Source organism: Oryctolagus cuniculus, chromosome 11 (genome assembly GCF_964237555.1).
Source record: "Oryctolagus cuniculus chromosome 11, mOryCun1.1, whole genome shotgun sequence".
NCBI classification, from domain to species: domain Eukaryota; kingdom Metazoa; phylum Chordata; class Mammalia; order Lagomorpha; family Leporidae; genus Oryctolagus; species Oryctolagus cuniculus.
In genome coordinates this window covers 109,087,015-109,106,829 of record NC_091442.1, presented here as the reverse complement: position 1 = coordinate 109,106,829, position 19,815 = coordinate 109,087,015, and the positions used below count along the sequence as shown (strand labels likewise).

General features: G+C 47.1%; 1 protein-coding gene across 3 annotated transcripts in view; it reads right to left on the bottom strand.

Annotated features, from left to right (window-relative positions):
• Positions 1-15,248: 15,248 nt before the first annotated feature.
• The window catches only part of POLR3B (RNA polymerase III subunit B), a 122,784-nt gene continuing 118,217 nt past the window's right edge, over positions 15,249-19,815 (bottom strand). For all 3 annotated transcript variants that reach the window (XM_002711427.5, XM_008257116.4, XM_008257117.4), the window contains exon 28: positions 15,249-16,029. In XM_002711427.5, the coding sequence (XP_002711473.1) occupies positions 15,900-16,029 (130 nt within the window). In that variant the 3' untranslated portion in view covers positions 15,249-15,899. The remainder of the gene's footprint in view (positions 16,030-19,815) is intronic.

Genomic DNA, 19,815 nt, shown 5'->3' with positions numbered 1-19,815 from the left:
AATGGCCCAAGTGCTTGGGCCCCTTCATCCGCATGGGAGACCAGGAATAAGCTCCTGGCTTCGGATTGGCACAGCTCTGGCCATTGAGGCCATCTGGGGAGTGAACCAGCGGATGGAAGACCTCTTTCTCTGGCTGTACGTCTCTCTGTAATTCTGTCTTTCAAATAAATAAAATAAATATTCAAAAAAAAATGTGTATGTGGCCTCTATCACAGAAAATATACCTCTGGATAACCAGAGTCGATGAGGGGAAGTTTCTCTGAACAGGTGTACCCACGCTAATCAGGGAGGGAGAACTGAGAGAATACCACCATTCTGTACTCTCTGTTGAGTAAAGGGGGCTAAGTGTCAAAGGCTGCTGACATCACAAAAAGAGGCAAGAGGCATGTGTCACATCCACCTATTAATCTTGTCACAGCAGTGAAGAGCTTGAATAGCCTTTAGATCTATCTTCAAACTCACAGAAGACACAGAGTACAGAAAAACCTGTTGAACTATACTAAAGAAATACAATTAGCAGAGGACAGGTTATGGGACGCTATGTGACATGATCTGGTTTCTTCCAAAACAGACTGCAGAGTGGACACTATGGTGCAGCAGGATAAGCTGCTGCTTGGGACACCGCATTCCACACTGGAGTGCTGGCTAGAGCCCCGGCTGCTCTGCCTCCAATTCAGCTTCCTGCTAATTCATGCTGGGAGGCAGTGGATGATGGCTCAAGTGCTTAGGCCCCTGTCACCCATGTGGGAGAACTGGATGGAGTTCTGGGCTCCTGGCTTTGGCCTGGCCCAGCCCTGATTATTGTCAGTATTTGATGGGTAAACCAGGGGTTAGACATTCCTCTCCCTGTCTGCCACTCTGCTTTTCAAGTTGGTGAAGAAATAAACGTTTTCCAAAATAAATAGCAAATAAAAAAAGGAGAGGGGGACCTGGGAGATGGGAGAGACTACTGAGGATTATAAGAAACTACAAACTTGTTAACTAATACAAATTATCTGGATTCCAGTTCAAACAAACAGCTGGAAAAAATATTATGAGACAACTGGAAAATGGGAACACAAACTGCACATCTGATGACAGTAATAGACTTTTGTCAACTGTTATTAAGTATGACAATGGTGCTGTGGTTATGGTTTTTTTAATTTTTTAAAAATAATTTTCTTTTTTTCTTTTGACAGATAGAGATAGACAATGAGAGAGAGAGAGAGACAGAGAGAAAGGTCTTCCTTCCATTGGTTCACACCCCCAACCCCCCCCAATGGCCGCCACGGCCAGCACTGCGCCAATCCGAAGCCAGGAGCCAGGTGCTTCCTCCTGGTCTCCCATGTGTGTGCAGGCACCCAAGCACTTGGGCCATCTTCCACTGCTCTCCCAGGCCACAGCAGAGAGCTGGACTGGAAGAGGAGCAACTGGGACTAGAACCCGAAGCCCATATGGGATTCCGGCACCGCAGGCAGAAGATTAGCCATGGCGCCGGCCCCGTGGTTATGGTATTTAAGAAGGGAATTTTCAATAGTCTATTCTAAAAATGTTTGTTTATTTTATTTTTCATATGTTTGAAAGGCAGAACCAGAGAGACTTTTTTTAAAAGTTTGTGGAGAGCCCAGCATGGTATGGCGGGTAAAGCCACGACCTGCAGTGCTGGCATACCATATGGGCACCAGTTTGAGTCCCAGCTGCTCCACTTCTGATCTAGCTCTCTGCTATGGCCTGGGAGAGCAGTAGAAGATGGCCCAAGTCCTTGGGCCCCTGCACTCACATGGGAGACCAGGAAGATGCTCCTGGCTCCTGGCTTTGGATTGGCACAGCTCTGGCCATTGTGGCCAGTTGGGGAGTGAACCCTGGATGGAAGACCTCTCTCTCACTCTCTGCCTTTCCTTCTCTCTCTGTGTAACTTTGACTTTCAAATAAAAAAAGTTTTTGGAAAATGATATTAGGATGTGTTTATTTTGATGAAAAATTTGAAAGCCATGCATAATTTTTTCATAATATGCATTTTTCACAAACTTTTGAAGTACTTCGTGTGTGTATATGTGTGTGTATACGGAGAGAGGGAGAATTTAGCTGGGTACAGATACACATCTGGACGGACAAGAGTTAAGAGTGGGATGAGGGAAGGAAAAGAAGGACCTTAGGAACAGAATTATCCTTTCTGTCTTTTGTTCGCTTATGTTTACTTTATTTCATTTATTTTCTTTTGTGTCATTTAATTTCTTACAAACATAGCTTTATGATATAAAATACTTTGCAAAAATACAACAAATTGGGCCTCTCAGACTTTCTTCTGTACATAATTCTATGACTGCACACACACATACATGCACATGCATACACAATCTCTTTTTGAACTTCAGTCATGGAAAATTAATAATAGTTCCAGAACTGTAAACAAGAATAGACTCCCATGTACTCATCACCCAATTTCAGCAATTATCAATCCATTACTCATCTTTTATCTATAAATTCTACCCACTTTCCCTTCCTAGAATATTTTGAAGCAAATCCTGGATATATAAATATCATTTCATCCATAAATATTTCATATGTATATCATTAAAAAGATTTTCTTTTGTGAGGCAGGGGTTGTGACACAGTGACCTGAGCTGCTGCTAGGGACACCTGCATCTTAGAGTGCCAGTTCAAGTCCCAGCTCCTCCACTTCTCTCTCTCTCTCTTTTTTTTTTAAGATTTTATTTATTTATTTGAGAGGTAGAGTTACAGAGAGAGAGAAAGAAAGAGAGAGAGAGAGAGAGAGAAAGATCTTGCATACATGTACTTTTTTTTTTTTTCAGAGTTCTCTACTTAAAAGATCTCCTGCTATGAGACTAGTATCCTGGTCACAAAAGTTTGGGGTTTTCATAAAATCTGAGGAACTTGTAAGTTTAAATCCTAAACTCCTAATATCTCCTTGGGGTGGACTCTGGCCATAAAACCCAGATGGCGACCCCAGTGATGAGGGATCAGTGACCTTCCAACTCGAGTCCAAGGACCTGCCATTGTGGCCATTTGGGGAGTGAACCACTGGATGGAAGACCTTTCTCTCTTGTCTCTCGTCCTCTGCCTCTGTAACTTTGCTTTCAAATCAATAAATCTTAAAAAAAAAAAAAAAAGAAAGAAAATACAGAGAATTCTGCATCTTAATGTAAACACCCTCCCCACCCCATCACATCAGATCAAAAGAGAATAAAATGGAGAACAATGCCTACATAACAGGGTGGGGTAGGAGGATAATTTATGTAAAGGGACCAGCCTTAGTAGGTTCTCAATGAATTTAAGTTTCCTTGTCTAGAAGGATTGGTCAAACTCAAAACCATGGAAATCATGAGACATGAAGTTCTCATATCAGCTCCTTCCCCACTCCATAAATTCAGGAGCTCCCATTATGGAGGGGGTGGGGGACAGTGGGGTGGGGTCTGCTCACCTTGCCCCTCTCTTGCTGCTCTCACACCTTCCTTCTGCCTGCCCGCAGGGGCCAGGGAAGGTGGGTTAGGTGAGCTCATTAGTCTTCATACTAATCAGGTATTAGTTAATGCGTCACCCCAGGGGACTTGCCTGTGGATTGTCTAAGGTGGGGCTTTCAGGCTGACTGATGGGGAGAGAACTCTGGGGAAGGGTGCTATCCCATCACACTAGCCAGTGTCTCAAGGCCAGCAGTGATCCTTGGTTTGTTTGGCTCTCTTGGAACCACTAAGAGGGGCTGGAGGAGCCCTGTGGCACCATATGAAACTGCCACCTTCTACTCACCTTTCCAGCCCTGTTAGCCCCTACCCCTCCGTGTTCTTGAATTTGCAAGATCCACTGGATGCTTTTCAGATCTCTTCTTCCTGGCCCCTTCCACAGCTTTCAACTCTTGAACTTGCTCCTCTTTTGCAACTCTTCTTCCCCTCCTTTCTAGACATGGCACTTTTCTGGTTTTCTTTTGCTGCCCTATTCAGACTGCTTTGCAGGCTCTTCCCTCTATGCCACCTCCCATGTGTTGGTGTTCTCAGGGTTCCCTTTCTGGTCCTCTTCCCTTCCCTGGGGTGTGTGTGTATGACACTCATTCTTATGCCCTCAATCACCAGTGACTTCCAGACCTGCCTTGGCAGCTGATGGGCTGCCAACTCAGGGATCCAGTAGGCGCCCAACCACCACCACTGGCTTTCTGCTGGTCGCTCTTTGTCTTGGTAGTTCACTACCACTTAGCTGTCCAAGCCGTAACGTCAGTGCTCCCCCTGGGTTCCTTCCTCTCTCTCATCTGCAAAGTCTCGTCGGTTCTACTTCCTTACTTTCTCCCCTGTCCTCCTCACCTCCAACTCTATTCTGTTGGAAAATGTCCACTTATTCTTCAGAAGTGCTGTTACAGTCACCAGCTCTGGGAAACCTGTTCTGACTGCTTGGAATCCCACTCTAGGAAGTCATGGCAGGCGTCCAGTCCCCTTGCAGAACAGAGAGGTCTAGTCTCACTGTCACGATTCTTCAGTCAGCATTTAAAGTGAAAACCTCACAAAGTGAAATCATCCTTGAATAGAACTGAAACCACTCAGCTCTGGAACAGCTGAACACTCAATGGGACAGCACCTTAGATTTAGGGTCCATAAAGCACCAAACCAAACCAAACCCCAGAATCTCTTAACTCTAGAGATTCAACACCAGAGCAGTGATACTTGTTAGAAGCACATGGAGACAGACCTTTCACTCAATCTGGACTTGACCATGGTGGGGGGTGGGGGTGTGGAGGGTGGGAGCTGCCTGCCCTGTGTATACACGACTTTGCCCTCTCTTTCCTAATGCTGAGCTTGTGGGAATTTGCCAGAGCTACATAGGTGAATGGTAGCCTCCCCTCGCTTATAGCTTCTCTGTCTTACTTCCCAATTCTGAGCACCTACGGCCATCATTAGTTCACAACCACAATTCAGAGCCCAGCAGAGCACTCCCTACCTGGAAGAGGCACAAAGAATGCTGGTTTGAATAGATGAATGGTTTAACTTCCTCTTGGACCTCAAGAGATGGGGAGCGCCACAGACAATGAAACAACCCATCTGTCAGAACAAAGGACACGGACTCACTGATTCCAGGTCTCTGTTGGCTTACCACAATCCTAACTGGAATTAACAATATGGAGCAGGGCTTCCCAAAGAAGATCAGGGCTGGAAGGCATAGCAGGCTCCAGATCAGCTGATCAGCAAATAGTACTTCTTTGAAGCCTGTCTCGTGGCTGGACCCAACACATCGGTGGGCCCTGGCTGGGTTCCAGCTGCTGGTCTGGCTTACACCTCTCTTCCCTGATCCAGGTTTAACAAGTCGAGCACCATTAAGAAAGGCAGGGCAGTTATCCTTTAAGTGAGCAAAGTGACTCTTCACAGAAGGACTGATTTTAATAATCCAGTGCAAGACCCCCTTTAAGGTACAGAATGATTCTGGCACATCAGTTAAGTGTTACACAAAACAGACGTGAGCATTCAAAATCAAAGGCATTTTTCATTCATGTGAAAAGGGATCAGCAAGTTGCACGAAGACTGGGGTGCGTAAAGTCCCCGGGGCCTCTGTCCACAGCAGGAAAAGCTCAGAGCAGATTGGACACAGGGGGAGGCAACCTTAGCCATCCATAATTCAGAGACAGAAGGCGGTGATCCTCCCACACCGCCTCCGTTTCATGTGCGGGCTCCTGCCTCAGATCTTTCGGCAGTTGCCTAATTGCCAATGACTGTTTCTGTGGCCACGAGGGTCTGCTAAATGTGTAAGGCCTGCATTTTTCCAGGGCAGACTTTTTCCTTTGCACATAAGCCAAAGATTCCTTCATACACAAATTCTTTCTTACACAGGTCATCAGATTCTTTCACGGGGGACATTAATGCTGAGTTCAAGGCGCACAGCTGAATGCGTATCTATAAAATCTAACGTGAGGGTGGGGGAAGCTGGATGGGAAGACCAACGATGCCATATGCATGTCCTGAGTTTCTTGTACATGTGAGGACTGCACTCCTAACCCAGTATTAGGCATGTGAGTCAAGACATTCATGAGAAGATGGAATTCATTTTGGTACAAAAATATTTCTAAAACCCATGCATAGGTTTCTTATAATATGCATCTTCCATGAACCTTTTGAAGATCCCTCATATGCACAGATTTCAAATTTTTGGCACCCACATAAACTTATCTTTGAATTCCATTTCCGTGAACTTTTTGAAGTACCCTGGTACTTCAAGCTGCTTTCTGCGCATGGAGATGGTCTTACGTCCAACCAGCCACAGCCTGGACCCATCAGTCTTCACTGCAGCTGAAGGCAAATGTTTGGAAGGTTTGTTTTTCAACAGGAATGAGACTCTCTGGCCTTATTAGGGTAACTGGCTGCCCCACTGAGGTAAGGAATTGCACTGTTACATTGAAGCTGATTTAAAAAGGGAAGAAGTGCTATTAAGAGGGCTGGCACATAGATTTCACAAGGAAGCCGCTTCCAATTACTCATAACAAAGGCTGGTGTTCACTGAGCATTATTATGTGGCTCACGTAATAACTGACTCAATGAGCTTCTATGAGCAGGTGTTATTATTATCTCATTTTTATAGATAAGGAAACTGAGGCAAAATCATCGTCCAAGATCATTGAGCTGGCTGTAGGGTCTGAAGGCAGAAGTGTGATTACTGAGTCCTTGCCCTTGACTGTAGCACGTTCCTGCCTCCCCGCTGAGGGTTCGAGAATCTGAGGCCAAGTTCAGGTTGAGTACAGTAGACTGCCTTGAGTGGTTAGGGAGCTGCCAAGGGGATCCTGACGCAGAGTGGAAGCACACGTGTATTTGCCATCCCTGAATTTATTTAAAAGCAAAGGCTTGCCAGCATCTGTACTGTCGGAACTGTGCCTGTCTCATAAGCTCTACAAATATTGACTCCCAGAGTTTTGTAACATCTGACATTAGAGGAGGTAATTAGAATAGCTCTCCCTGTGGGTGGAGCAGGTAATAAATCAAGAAAAGCCCCGTTTCATTTTCTGGACGAATGTTGATGCCCTTGAGGTCTTGACAGACTGTGGAGTGCGTGGGACAGGCAAGTCGCAGTGTCGTAAGGAAGGACATTTTCCAGGAACTCGCAGTCGCTGGCACTATTTCTGGAGCTCAGCTCTGCTGTCATCTGGCAGTGCAGGCGGAGTGCTCTCCCAGGACCGAGCGCCTCGGCGACTCTCACGGGGCCATGCGAGGGGAGGGCAGTTTGTGGTTTTCGGGGTACTGAACAATCTCTGCCACATGGCAGCTAGGCAGCTAGATGCAAAGTGGGGGGCTGTAGGGTAGCTGATAACAAGCAACAAAGGGGTTTGACAAAAAAGACTAGCCTGGATCAAGGACAAAATAGGGATGAGGGCAAACGCGAGAAGAAAGAGATATAACTAACGTCACTTTTATGAGTGTGGCCTTATCATTAGATATATAAAAGAACATTGCTGGGGGCTGGTGTTATGGCACAGTGGATAGAGCTATCGCCTGCAACGTTGGCATCCCATTGGCTGCTCCAATTCCAATCCAGCTCCCTGCTAATGGCCTCGGAAAGCGGTGGAAGATGACCCAAGTGTTTGGGCCCCTACCACCTACATAGGAGACCCAGATGGAGCTCCTGGCTCCTGACTTCAGCCTGGCCCAGCGCTGGCCATTGTGACCATGTAGGAAGTGAACCACTGGATGGAAGGTCTCTCTCTGTCTCTCCCTTTTCGTAACTCTTTCAAATAAATAAATCTCAACAACAACAAAAAGCACAATGCACAACAGGAGTGGAACTTATTTAACTTAATGACCATCCGATTGACACTGGCTTCATCTGATGCCATCCTAACTGCTGCCCTGAGGCTCTGGGTTCATGCTAACATGTGTTCGTGCAGTCACCCCTTTATCCAGAAGCTGATCAGCTGTCGCTTTTCTGAGGGTGACTCTGCCTGATGATCACAAAGTGGTGTGTGTGTGTGGGGGGGGGCACGGGGCTGCTGGCATCTAGTGGGTAAGGCCAGGGATGCTGCTAAACATCCTATAATGTACAAGACAATGCTCCCCGCCTCCCCATACAAAGAGCTGTCCAGCCCAACAGTCAATGGTGCTTCCGTTGAGAAACTACGGTCCAGTTGGAGGTTTATATACAGACAGGAAAGCTAACCTTGACTGAGTATACAGCAAGGGCAGGTGCTGTTCTGAGCTTCTCCAGAATTAATTCTTGCAGTTGTCACAGCAAATTGTGGGGGTGCTGCTGCTCTAATTCCTGCACATTGCAGGTTGGGGTGGAGGGGGTTGGTGGGGAGGCTGTGCTCTTTTAGAACAGAAGAGGAAGCTGAGACACAACGTGTTAGTGCTAGAATCTGGGTCTTCCACAGTAGCCTCTGTTGTGTCCACATGCACAGAACCCAAGGCAAGGCAAAGTGGCTCAGCGCTCTTCTTCTTTGTTGACAAACCAGTGCCAATTCATTGTGAGGACAGAAGTTCTAATGTAAGCTGCTCTGGGGCTCCCTGATTCTTGCAGGCTCAGCTACCTGGAAATTAACTGAAAAACTTTAGCAGCAAACCACCAGCGACCCCAAGAAGCTGTGCGGCACCCCCACTATCTCTGCTGACTGAAGTTTTTGGAGAGACAATGTTGTCATGGGGATGGGAACAGCAAACTACAGTGACTGACTGGGAAGATGATAGGAACTGTGGCCTCCTGAGTGACCAGATGCCAGGCATCCCGGGCACCCCAGGCTGCTGCAGAAGACCTGTTCCTGCACAGATCCGGCTTTTCAGGCCGGTGCCCTCTGCACAGTCGCTCCCAGCAGGGGTGGGCTGGGGCTGGCTGGGAAAGTGCTCTCGAGCACTGGCCAGAGGTGGTGAGTTGGGCTAGAACCCCGTAGAAGGGGTGGGCAATACGATCCCAATACGATGCCTAATGGGAATTCATGCTTAGCAAGTGAGAGAGGGAAGTGTTCAGCTAGTTCCCATGGGAAGGTGCTCTGGTACCCCTACACATCCAGAGAAAAGAGGGCGTGATTCAAAGCTCTTCTTAAACGGTAGCTTGCGTTGGAAGCACCCGGAAGGCTTCTTAAATCAGACTGCGGGGCCATCCCCAGGGTTTCTGAGTAGGCTCGGAGAGGAGCCTGAAGCTTGGCATTTTTGAATTTCCAGGCAATGCAGCTGGGCCGGGAACCACACTTGGAGGACCAGTGGCCTAGAAGATCCCAGCTGACGGGTTACTTCATTCTCCCAAAGATCTGTCATCATAACTCGGCCAGAAAGTGCCTTAGTATCCAGTTTCTCCCAATACAGTGTCCACTGGAGTCACTATTTGAAGTATAGCAAATTCACCAAACCAACGCTCATATTAAAAATATGAATGCAAATTTCATCTTAGCATCCAATACTACAGAGTTTGGCTCTGTCATCTGTTTTTTTTTTTTTTTTTTTTTTTTTTTTTTTTTTTTGGACAGGCAGAGTGGACAGTGAGAGAGAGAGAGACAGAGAGAAAGGTCTTCCTTTTACCATTGGTTCACCCTCCAATGGCCACCGTGGGCAGTGCGCTGCGGCTGGCGCACCACACTGATCCGATGGCAGGAGCCAGGTGCTTCTCCTGGTCTCCCATGGGGTGCAGGGCCCAAGCACTTGGGCCATCCTCCACTGTCATCTGTTTTAATTTACTCACACCACTCCTTGGCTCCACGAATGTGAGTTAACTAGACTTAAAATTTATTATGCATGGGACGAGAGCTATTACCTGCACTTGGAAAATACTTCAGCTCCTTTGACCATGGTGTGGGATAATTAGACTCATGAGCAAAACGGTGAGTTGAATTGAGGCTTTTCCAAAAATTCTGCCATTGACATCCTGATCACAACCTGGATCTGCTGCAGCAAATCTCTTAGGAGCCTGTGTCTGAAATCTAAATTGCTAACAAACAGTATACTATAAACTGTTATACATCTATGCTTCTAGGTTACCATTGCTTTTTCTGTCTGCTTCTGCCCCCAGCTTAAAACTGCCTCTTTAAAACTTGATTTTAATTTCCCACCAACATTGGCCCTGTGGACTGATACAGTAAAAAACCCAAAAAGTCAACAACAAATGAAATACACAGTTTTCAAGACACATATGGAGTAAATATGGATGGTAAAGAGGTGCTACTTTTACAGTCACTTTTCTGACCATCCATTTCACAACAGAATTATTTACAGGCCTCTCAGAAACCGGCTTCTCTGTTACTCAGAGAGGGAGAACGGATGGGCCCAGCCACCACCAGCCCTAATGTACTTACTCTCATGTGACTCGTTACCGCAGATAAAGGTGTTGACCAAAATGCTCCGAAGCATCTGAAAACTATCCCATTCTGCAGCACCCAATCAAGGACCTTGTCTTGATTCTCACCACATGGAAGTGTTTTGAGGACTGATTCGCTGGGCTTCAGGAAACGATTCTGTGACTCCCACACCAACAGGCTTCACTTTGATGTCGGTGGCCAATGGCTGTTCCAGAGAAGGGGGTTCTCTAACCCCACCACCTTCCTTCCTGCCCATCGCTGTGAAGCAGGCTGGCTTCCCAAGGAACTTCTGTAAAACCCTACAGTTCCTGCCCTTGGTCCCAGCCCCAGACTCCTTCCCAAGGAAACTCAGCATTTGCCTTTCCTAACCTTCTGAGGACGCTGTACAGGACAGGGCCAGGGCTGGCAGTGCTGTTAGGAAGGTACATGATGTGATGGTCTTTGATTATTATCAATGAAATCCTCACAAACAGATACAACAAACCCATGCTACACCAGGCACTGTGCTAAGCCCTCGAGATGCTTTATCTCATTTAAACTTAAAAATAGCCTTAGGTGTTAGTACTATTATTGTCCTCAGTTTGAAGACAGAAAAACCAAAAAATACAACTGGGGACGGTGTTGTGGCATAGTGGGTAAAGCTGCTGCTTATGGTGCTGGCATCCCGCCCAGGAGCTGGTTCATGTCCCAGCTGCTCCACTTCCAATTCAGCTTTCTGCTAATGGCCTGGAAAAAGCAGCAGAAGATGGCTCAAGTGCTTGGACCCCTGCCCCCCATGTGGAGACCCGGATGAAGCTCCTGGCTTTGGCCTGGCTCAGCTTTGGCCATTGTGGCAAGCTCTCTGCTATGGCCCGGGAAGGCAGTGGAGGATGGCCCAAGTCCTTGGGCCCTATGCCCACATGGGAGACCAGGAGAGAGAAAGGTCATCCTTCTGTTGGTTCACTCCCCAAATGGCCGCCACAGCCAGCGCTGTGCCGATCCAAAGCCAGGAGCCAGGTGCTTCCTCCTGGTCTCCCATGCAGGTGCAGGGGCCCAACCACTTGGGCCATCCTCCACTGAACCACTAGAACCTGGTGACCATATGGGATGCTGCCACCGCAGGTGGAAGATTAACCAACTGAGCCACAGTGCCGGACCCAAGGATGGGTTTCTAGGTACAACATCCTTAAGGGAAGAAAAGTGCTGTCAAGTCAGTAGTGCAAAAGCCACCTGAGGGTCAGGCGTGTGGCACAGCAGTTAACACGCCACTTGGAGTGTCAGCATCCTGTACTGGAGTAGCTTGGCTCAAGTCTCAGCTCCGCTTCCCATTCTAGTTCCCTGCTGTTGCACACCCTGGGAGGCAGCTGGTGATGGCCCAGGAACTTGAATCCCTGATACCCACATAGGAGACCCATATTGAGTTTAGGCTCCTGGCCCAGTTCTGGCTATTGTAGCCATTTTGGGAGTGAACAGTAGATGAAAGATAATCTCTATCTCTCTTTGTCTCTATCTCTCTGCCTTTCAAACAAATGAAAAATTAATTAAAAGTTTACAAACAAGTAGCAGATACTACATTTGAATAGCTTTAAAGAAAAAAAAAAAGCCGGCGCCGCGGCTCACTAGGCTAATCCTCCGCCTAGCGGCGCCGGCACACCGGGTTCTAGTCCCGGTCGGGGCGCCGGATTCTGTCCCGGTTGCCCCTCTTCCAGGCCAGCCCTCTGCTGTGGCCCGGGAGTGCAGTGGAGGATGGCCCAGGTGCTTGGGCCCTGCACCCCATGGGAGACCAGGAAAAGCACCTGGCTCCTGGCTCCTGCCATCGGATCAGCGCGGTGCGGCAGCCATTGGAGGGTGAACCAACGGCAAAGGAAGACCTTTCTCTCTGTCTCTCTCTCTCACTGTCCACTCTGCCTGTCAAAAAAAAAAAAAAAAAAAAAAAAAAATTTTGATCCTTAGAGAGACAGATAGCAGATAGACCTCTGTCCTAAGGTTCACTTCCTAGTTGCCTACCATGGCCTGGGTTGGGCTAGGCCAAGGCCAGGAGCGGGGAATTCAGTCTGGGTCTCCCACGTGGGTAGCAGCTACTTGAGCCTTCACCTGCTGCCTCTCCAGGTCTGCATTAGCAGGAAGATGGAATCAGGAGCCAGAGCTGGGATTCAGACCCAGATACTCCAATACGGGATGTGGGCAAGTGTCCCAACCAGCATCTTAGCTGTTCGGCCAAATGCCCACCCCTGAATAGCTGTTTGAGAACTACGTTAATAAAAGGAAGCCAGAATTGGTAAGCTAGTCCTAAAAGAGTTTTGTTTTTTAAAGTTATTTTCAAGTTTGTTTTTAAAAACTACCAATTACATTTCCATTTCCAAAATGGTAATTTGTAGAGGCCACCCTTGAAGCACTTTTTCCATCCATGCTTTTCCCGGGTTGCAAGTGGCACAGGGGTGAAGCTCAAACGCCAGGCCAAAGCCACTAAGAGGCTGTGACCCTCACATGAGTTTTGGCAGAATCAAGAGCTGGGGGCTGGGGAGACAAAACTGGGCTCGGAGTTGCCAAGACACCAGAACTGGGGATGCCAAACAAAGTGAACACCCATGGAGGTGAGCTCAGCTTCTCCACCACATTTCCTCTGGACATGTCAGCCCAGGCTGCTGTCACAGAGCGCACTGACTGGGGGTGGAACGGCAGAGGTCTAACTTCTCACAGCTCTGGAGGTTCAAGTCCAAGACAGAGGGTTGGTGTCTGATGTGGGCTCTCTTCCTGGCTGCTGACAGCTGCCTGCCTTCCCGATGTGTCCTCACATGACCTCTCTTAGTACACACTTGAAGAAAGCAAGCCTCAATACGGACACTGGTCCTACCAGATTAGGATCCCATGCTGACCACCTCGTGTGACTTTAATTACTTCCTTGAAAGCCCTCACTCCCGAAAATGGTCACAGTGGGACTTGGGGCTTCAACATGGGTTTTGAGGGCACACCACTCAGTCCATCATACTCCCCAAGGCACTGGACAATTGCTAGCAGCACAGACTAAACTGTTGGCAGTAGTCATTAAAACTGAGATACCCGATAATTACTATTTGCATGTGTATGGCCCACAGAAACATGTACATATGTGTTACCATTTGATGCGTACAAAGATGTTTATGGAGGTATTATCTGTAACAGCCCCAAGTTGTAAATAACCCCTATCTGTTCACATTAGAATAAATCACAGTATTGTCACACAGTGGAACCCTGCAGTAATAATAATGGATTGCTGCTATGTATCATATCATAGATAATCTCCAGTATAGAATATTGGAGGGAAAAAGAGTTACGCCCCAACTGCACTGGCAGTTCCTTTTAAATTTAAAAACAGGCATGACTAATCTATTATATAAGAAACGGTGATACGGAGGAAGCTCCTGGCTCCTGGCTTCAGATTGGCCCAACTCTGGCTGATGCGGCCATTTGGGGAGTGAACCAGCAGATGGAAGACTTCTCCGTGTCTGTTATTCTGCCTCTCAAAAAAAAAAAAAAAAAAAAAAGTGGTGCTAATAGTTGCCTGTGTAGAGTGGGTGGCTAATGACTGTGAGGGTGCAAGAGGAGTTTTGATAGCATGCTGGTGGCGGCTTCTGTTTGTTTTGTAACTATGTGTTCATTATGTGAGTGTGTCCATTTTATGGAAATTCATTAACATGTATATATATGCTGGCGCCATGGCTCAATAGGCTAATCCTCCGCCTTGCGGCGCCAGCACACTGGGTTCTAGTCCCAGTTGGGGCGCCAGATTCTGTCCTGGTTGCCCCTCTTCCAGGCCAGCTCTCTGCTATGGCCTGGGAGTGCAGTGAAGGATGGCCCAAGTCCTTGGGCCCTGCACCCCATGGGAGACCAGGAGAAGCACCTGGCTCCTGCCATTGGATCAGCGCGATGCGCCAGTCGCAGCGCGCCGGCCGCGGCGGCCATTGGAGGGTGAACCAACGGCAAAGGAAGACCTTTCTCTCCGTCTCTCTCTCTCACTGTCCACTCTGCCTGTCAAAAAAAAAAAAAATGTATATATAGAGAGAAACTCAAGATTTTTCTCCTTTCTGAATGTATTATTTTAAATAATACATTAAAATATTATTTTAAATAATATTTAATAATAAGTTTTAAAGAAACCTATCAGGTGACTAAGTGGCTAAGAGTACAGGCTCTAAACCTGTGTTTTAGTCTTTTTTATAAAATGTCACCCTAAAAGCATACATTATTTGTCCTTGTTTCTTTCTTTCTTTTTTTTTTTTTTTTTTTGACAGGCAGAGTTAGATAGTGAGAGAGACAGAGAGAAAGGTCTTCTTTCCATTGGTTCACCCCCAAAATGGCTGCTGTGCTGCACTGATCCAAAGCCAGGAGCCAGGTGCTTCCTCCTGGTCTCCCATGCAGGTGCAGGGCCCAAGCACTTGGACCATCCTCCACTGCCTTCCCGGGCCAGAGTAGAGAGCTGGACTGGAAGAGGAGCAAGCGGGACAGAATCCGGCGCCCCAACTGGGACTAGAACCCGGGGTGCCAGCGACGCAGGCGGAGGATTAGCCTAGTGAGCTGTGGCGCGGCCTTGCCTTTGAAGACTGAGCAAGGCCTGCTCAACTCAACAACTTCCTTTTGCTTTTACTGCAAAGTCTCCGTGATTGCTGCTACAGATTTTTACTGCGAAGGAAGGAAAATGAGGTTGACTTCTTGAGTCAATGACTCGTCTAGCTCCCCAGAATGTTTTTCTTCTGTAGAGTCCCAGTACACACTAGCTTGGGGTCATTAAAAGCTGTGAAAATGTCCTGTGTACGATTCACTTGATTACAGCCAGCTTCCCAACCTTGATTCTTGTTGGTGTGTAATAACTACTTAGACGTGACACGATGGGCATGCGGCTGCTGTCTATTACTTGGAGCTTTTCTGACTTACTGTGAACAGAAAGTGACAGAGAATCCAAGGAGTTTTATTCAGCTCTTTACCACATAGGATTGCACGGTACCATCGTGCAGGTTCAAAACAGTGATAGAGACCATCAGAAAAGACGACATTTTGGCTTAACAAGGTAGCAATATATTTATTATATCCCACCAGGATTAAAAGGACAAGGTTTGGGTCTGTGAGGGTGAGATTCAACTGCAGGGAACACTTATGGTCTCACAGCACCAGGCAGGAAAGCTGGCACTTTTCTGGCCGCTGCCATGGCTTCCCACGGTCCTCTTTCTTCATATTCTGCTCAGGATCGGCCACCTCGACAGAAGCCAAGCTGATGGAGTCACAGGGATTCTTCATACCCTCCAGAGTCATGAGAAGCTTCAGTTTCGTCAGCCAAAAGATGCCAAGGGAAACTGAAGCGCAAGCATCCTTCTTAATGGGTGAGGTCTTCCTAACAAGGCCGCTGCAAGGTACCAGACACAAACAGCAGCTCATTTACCCCTTGGGTCATGTCTCCTTGTTAGTCAAACTGCACTGCAGGCCGTGTGTCAGCAACGCTCCCATGGTTTGGGGTCCACTCACTGGTCAAGGTCGTCCAGTCCATTTTCTGGTATATAAAAAACTCTTGCCAACAGTTCTTGTTTGTTTTTATGAGCCAACATTCAAAGGATTGACTCACAGGAGCAAAAGTAGACCTCCATTCCTTCTGCTTTCCACTGCGTTGGATGTGTCTATTGTTCTCCTTAGTTAGTCATCTCTTCCATCCTTAGTCATTGTACTTGGACAGTTTTAACCTGGGGATAATGTTCATGGACTGCAGCTCCTGGAAGAGCAGCTTACAGGCGTACGGGATGCGGAGGGAAGACACATGACACGATGACTTGCAGTAATGACACCTGAAACCCAAGTCAGCACGTGTTAGAGGGACAGCAGTGCCAAAGCGAAGGCCTCCATGGAGGAAATGAGAGTTTTCTCTATACAATTCTACTAGCATTCCATCAAATCAGTTATTTTTCTATTTCTAAATGTCCACACTATCAAGTATGTACATAAATGCTCGGGAAAATAGAAACATCCATGGAAGCAAAAGAAAAAATAAAAACAAATCCCACTCCCTCCAGTTTTAGAAGCATACAACTTGAATCAGTTACTACCATACTTCTAGACCTTTCTCCTTAAAATGCAAAACACTTGCCTACATGCCCAAGCACTGGAAATTTACTCAGACTCTTCAGATTATATTTTTTGTTGGTTAATAGAGTTTTAAATTGCTTCAATCTCCATGTATTTGATAAGCAGCCACTACACTGGCATACTATTCTAGGTAAGATGTGAAACCATGACTATCCTGAGATAGTCAAAGTCTGAATGTGAGCGTGTATCTAATCAAATGCTAACTTCCCCAGCGTTCTTCAGGCTGGGTTATTTCTGTCAGCTACTGCACTGACAGCATGCAAGGCTTTGTGCAATAAGAATATGTATGTGCACAGATATGTGCATATATTCCCACTTAATCCTTACAACAGCCCTGTTCCTAACCAATATGCTCGCCATTCCAACTAGGATTTTTTTCTTTTTTCTTTCTTTCAGAAGAGCAGATGAACTGAACTTAGGTCTTTTTTTTTTTTTTAATTTATTTATCTGAAAGAGAGGGAGAGCGAGAGAGAGCGAGAGAGAATCTTCCACCTGCTAGTTCACTCCCCAAATGGCCTCAACAGCCAGGGGTGGGCCAGGCTGAAGTCAGGAACCAGGAGATTCTTCTGGGTCTCCCACATGGGTGGCAGGGGTCCAAGGACTTGAGCCAACTTCCACTGCTTTCTCAGGCACATTAGCAGGGAGCTGGATCAGAAGTGGAGCAGCTGGGACTTGAACTGGCACCCTTATAGGATGCTGTCACCAAGGGCAGTAGCTTAACTTTCTATGCCACAGTGCTGGTCCCTGAACTTAGATCTTAATAACTAAACTGAACAAGGGGTCCCAGGAGAAAGCGGAATTTTATTTCAAGTTTTAGGCCACAACAGGATGTTAAACTACTACCCAGGGGTCTGGGGCAGCTAAGACACCAGGTACCCCAGGTATCCAGCACAAATGCTGGTATTTAATAGGGAGAAAGCCAGGTCCTCCAGGTAACGGGAGGAGGAGAGGACACAGGTGCAAGAAGACCTGCAACAGAGGCTCAGAGATGCCATGCTGATGAGAAGACGTGGGCAGTAATGCCTACTTGCAGGAAATGTGTGTAAATGCACGTGTTCTTGGGTCAAGTGAGCACAAAGTGCCAGACACGCGTACAAGACCAATCTCAATCACGCTATGCCGTGTGCGACAGCATAAAGCAGACAAGTCACGTGGCCCCCGGGCCAGTGGTCCTGTGAGTACAGGACATTACACAGAAGGACACTGTGCAGCCATACCGAGACAACATAGATCATATTTATGCAGATGTAAGGTGTGCAGGACACACTGCAGAGTGAAGAGGGCAGTCTGCTAAACAGCGCAGTAACAGGAGGCTGCAGATGGGTTTCAGTGAGTGTACAGGGCCCTTAAAACAGCATGTGAAGTGCTAGAGATCTTTTCTCAAGTGTATATTTGTATTTTTCTGCTGTTATCAGAATCTTGAAAGGATCCCAGTCAAATAAAAAAATTAAAGAACTACTGGCAATCTGAGATGTCTGAAGTCACTAAGATGCTAACAGGGGTCATCTCTGGGGATTAAGACGACCGTCACCTTTTCTTTGTATTTCTGGAACTACTGAATATTTTGGGATGGTTTTAGCAACTGGTAAAACGAAACTGTAATGTGTCAGGGCTGATCTAGTCTCTGCAGGATCACATTCGTGCTCTAATGAAATCGGGGACATGGATTCCACAGGGTAACTTCCTGCTGATTCTCCTGTCTCGGATATGTCCCTGACTTCAAGCTAACCTCTCTAAAATTTCCAAATGTACTGATTCATAATCCAGATAGTCCATTAATCTTCTCTAGCATTAAAAAATTTTTCTATCATGGAAAATGTTCCAATGAGTGTGTGTGCATATAACTACCTCACCCTGTCTCTGAACAACTTCCAAAGCTAGAAACTTGACATGAACAATGAAATAGACTGATTTTTTTTTTTTAAGGACAAAGGCGGCAGCAGCAGGACGAGGCCACGGCTTCATACAGGAAGCGTCTGCCTGCTGAAATACCTGCTAGGGGCTAATTATCTCACAGGGACCTGCTCATCTGCCGTGCTCCTTCTGAACCTCTGTCCTGACTTGCGCCCTTGGCGTCTTCTGTGGAGCAGGTCTTGCTGTAAACATCCCCATAGCAATGCCGCACTAACGTGCAAATCACTGACAAAAGGCCAGTTTCAAGGTTCTGAACCGCTCTAATTACCCAGCCTCCACTGTGCTGCTCATTACAGAGCGACTTCCTGAAGACGCCCGCACTCCCTCCCTCCCACACAGCCAGCGGGACGACAGCATCGCCAGGCTCAGGGAGGCTGCCGGACCACCAGAATGGCGAGGCAGCAGGGAGTGAGCAGGCCACTCAGAATCAGACATGTGGCAGGTAGATTAAGGTCTAGTTTAACCACAGCAAAGACCCTCAAAAGGTATAACCTGATACAGTCCTCGTTCAAAGGATTTCAAATACAGAATACTCTGAGCACATTAACCTTCAAAGCTGGGCACTGCCATCAGGCAACCTGGAAATGCCAAGGGACTCAGCAGCCGAGGACAGGCCTAGAACAGAACGGTACTGTGATGGACCCCTGCGTCCGGGGGCCTGCCTACACGCCTCATTCCCTGAGCATCCGGAAGCCGGCACAGTGCAGACGCAAATCTGGTTTACTGTTGCTTTTCTCCTTTGGAGGATAGGAGGGAGGAGGACAAGAAAAGGGAACTCTTTTTTGAATGAGATGGCTCTTCCGTCCCATCCTTTCAAGGTAAATTACTTAAAAACCCTTGTGCCAAATTTGAAGACTTGACCTAGTGGAACGAGGTTCCAGGTGTCTCCCTATTACATTATTTCTTCTCTCCACCCCAGACTATGAAAAGCAAGCTCAATATGCATTTCAAAAGACACACAGACATCTCAGGATGGAAACAAACCGCTGCCTCACTGCTAAAGAAAGGGCCAAGCTCACCTCCAGAATAATGTCGCCCATCTCACAACCAGATGAAAAGGAGGAGCTGCAGAGGCCACCACGCCCGCTAGCTCATAAATGAAAAGATTTCTGCACAGACAGACTCATCAATTCCTCTACACCCAAAGCATACAATAATTGGCTCAAAGGTTTTGTCACTGAACAAGCAAGGTATACACTGGGTTCAAAGAAGCCCCCTTGTTCTGAACTCTTGATTTGCTTTATTTAACCAAGACGCTGGCAGCTAAGGACAGCAAGAGGTTGGGCTCTGTCCAAAGGAGGCTTTCAATTACTTATGGGCAATCTGACAAATGCAAGATATTATTTTGTAATTATTTTTTGTGAACCATGGACCAGGTCCCAGGCTGGAGACGCAGGGGTCAACAAGACAGAATGTAACCACTCAGAATGAACTAGAAGACAAGTTCCCCGTGAGCAGCCATTTACCTGTCCTGGTCACTACTGTACCAGCATTTCTGAGGCCTGGAACAGCCACGTGACACTTGATAGTGAGATACTCATTAAATATTTGCTGAATGAATGACTAAGACAGAC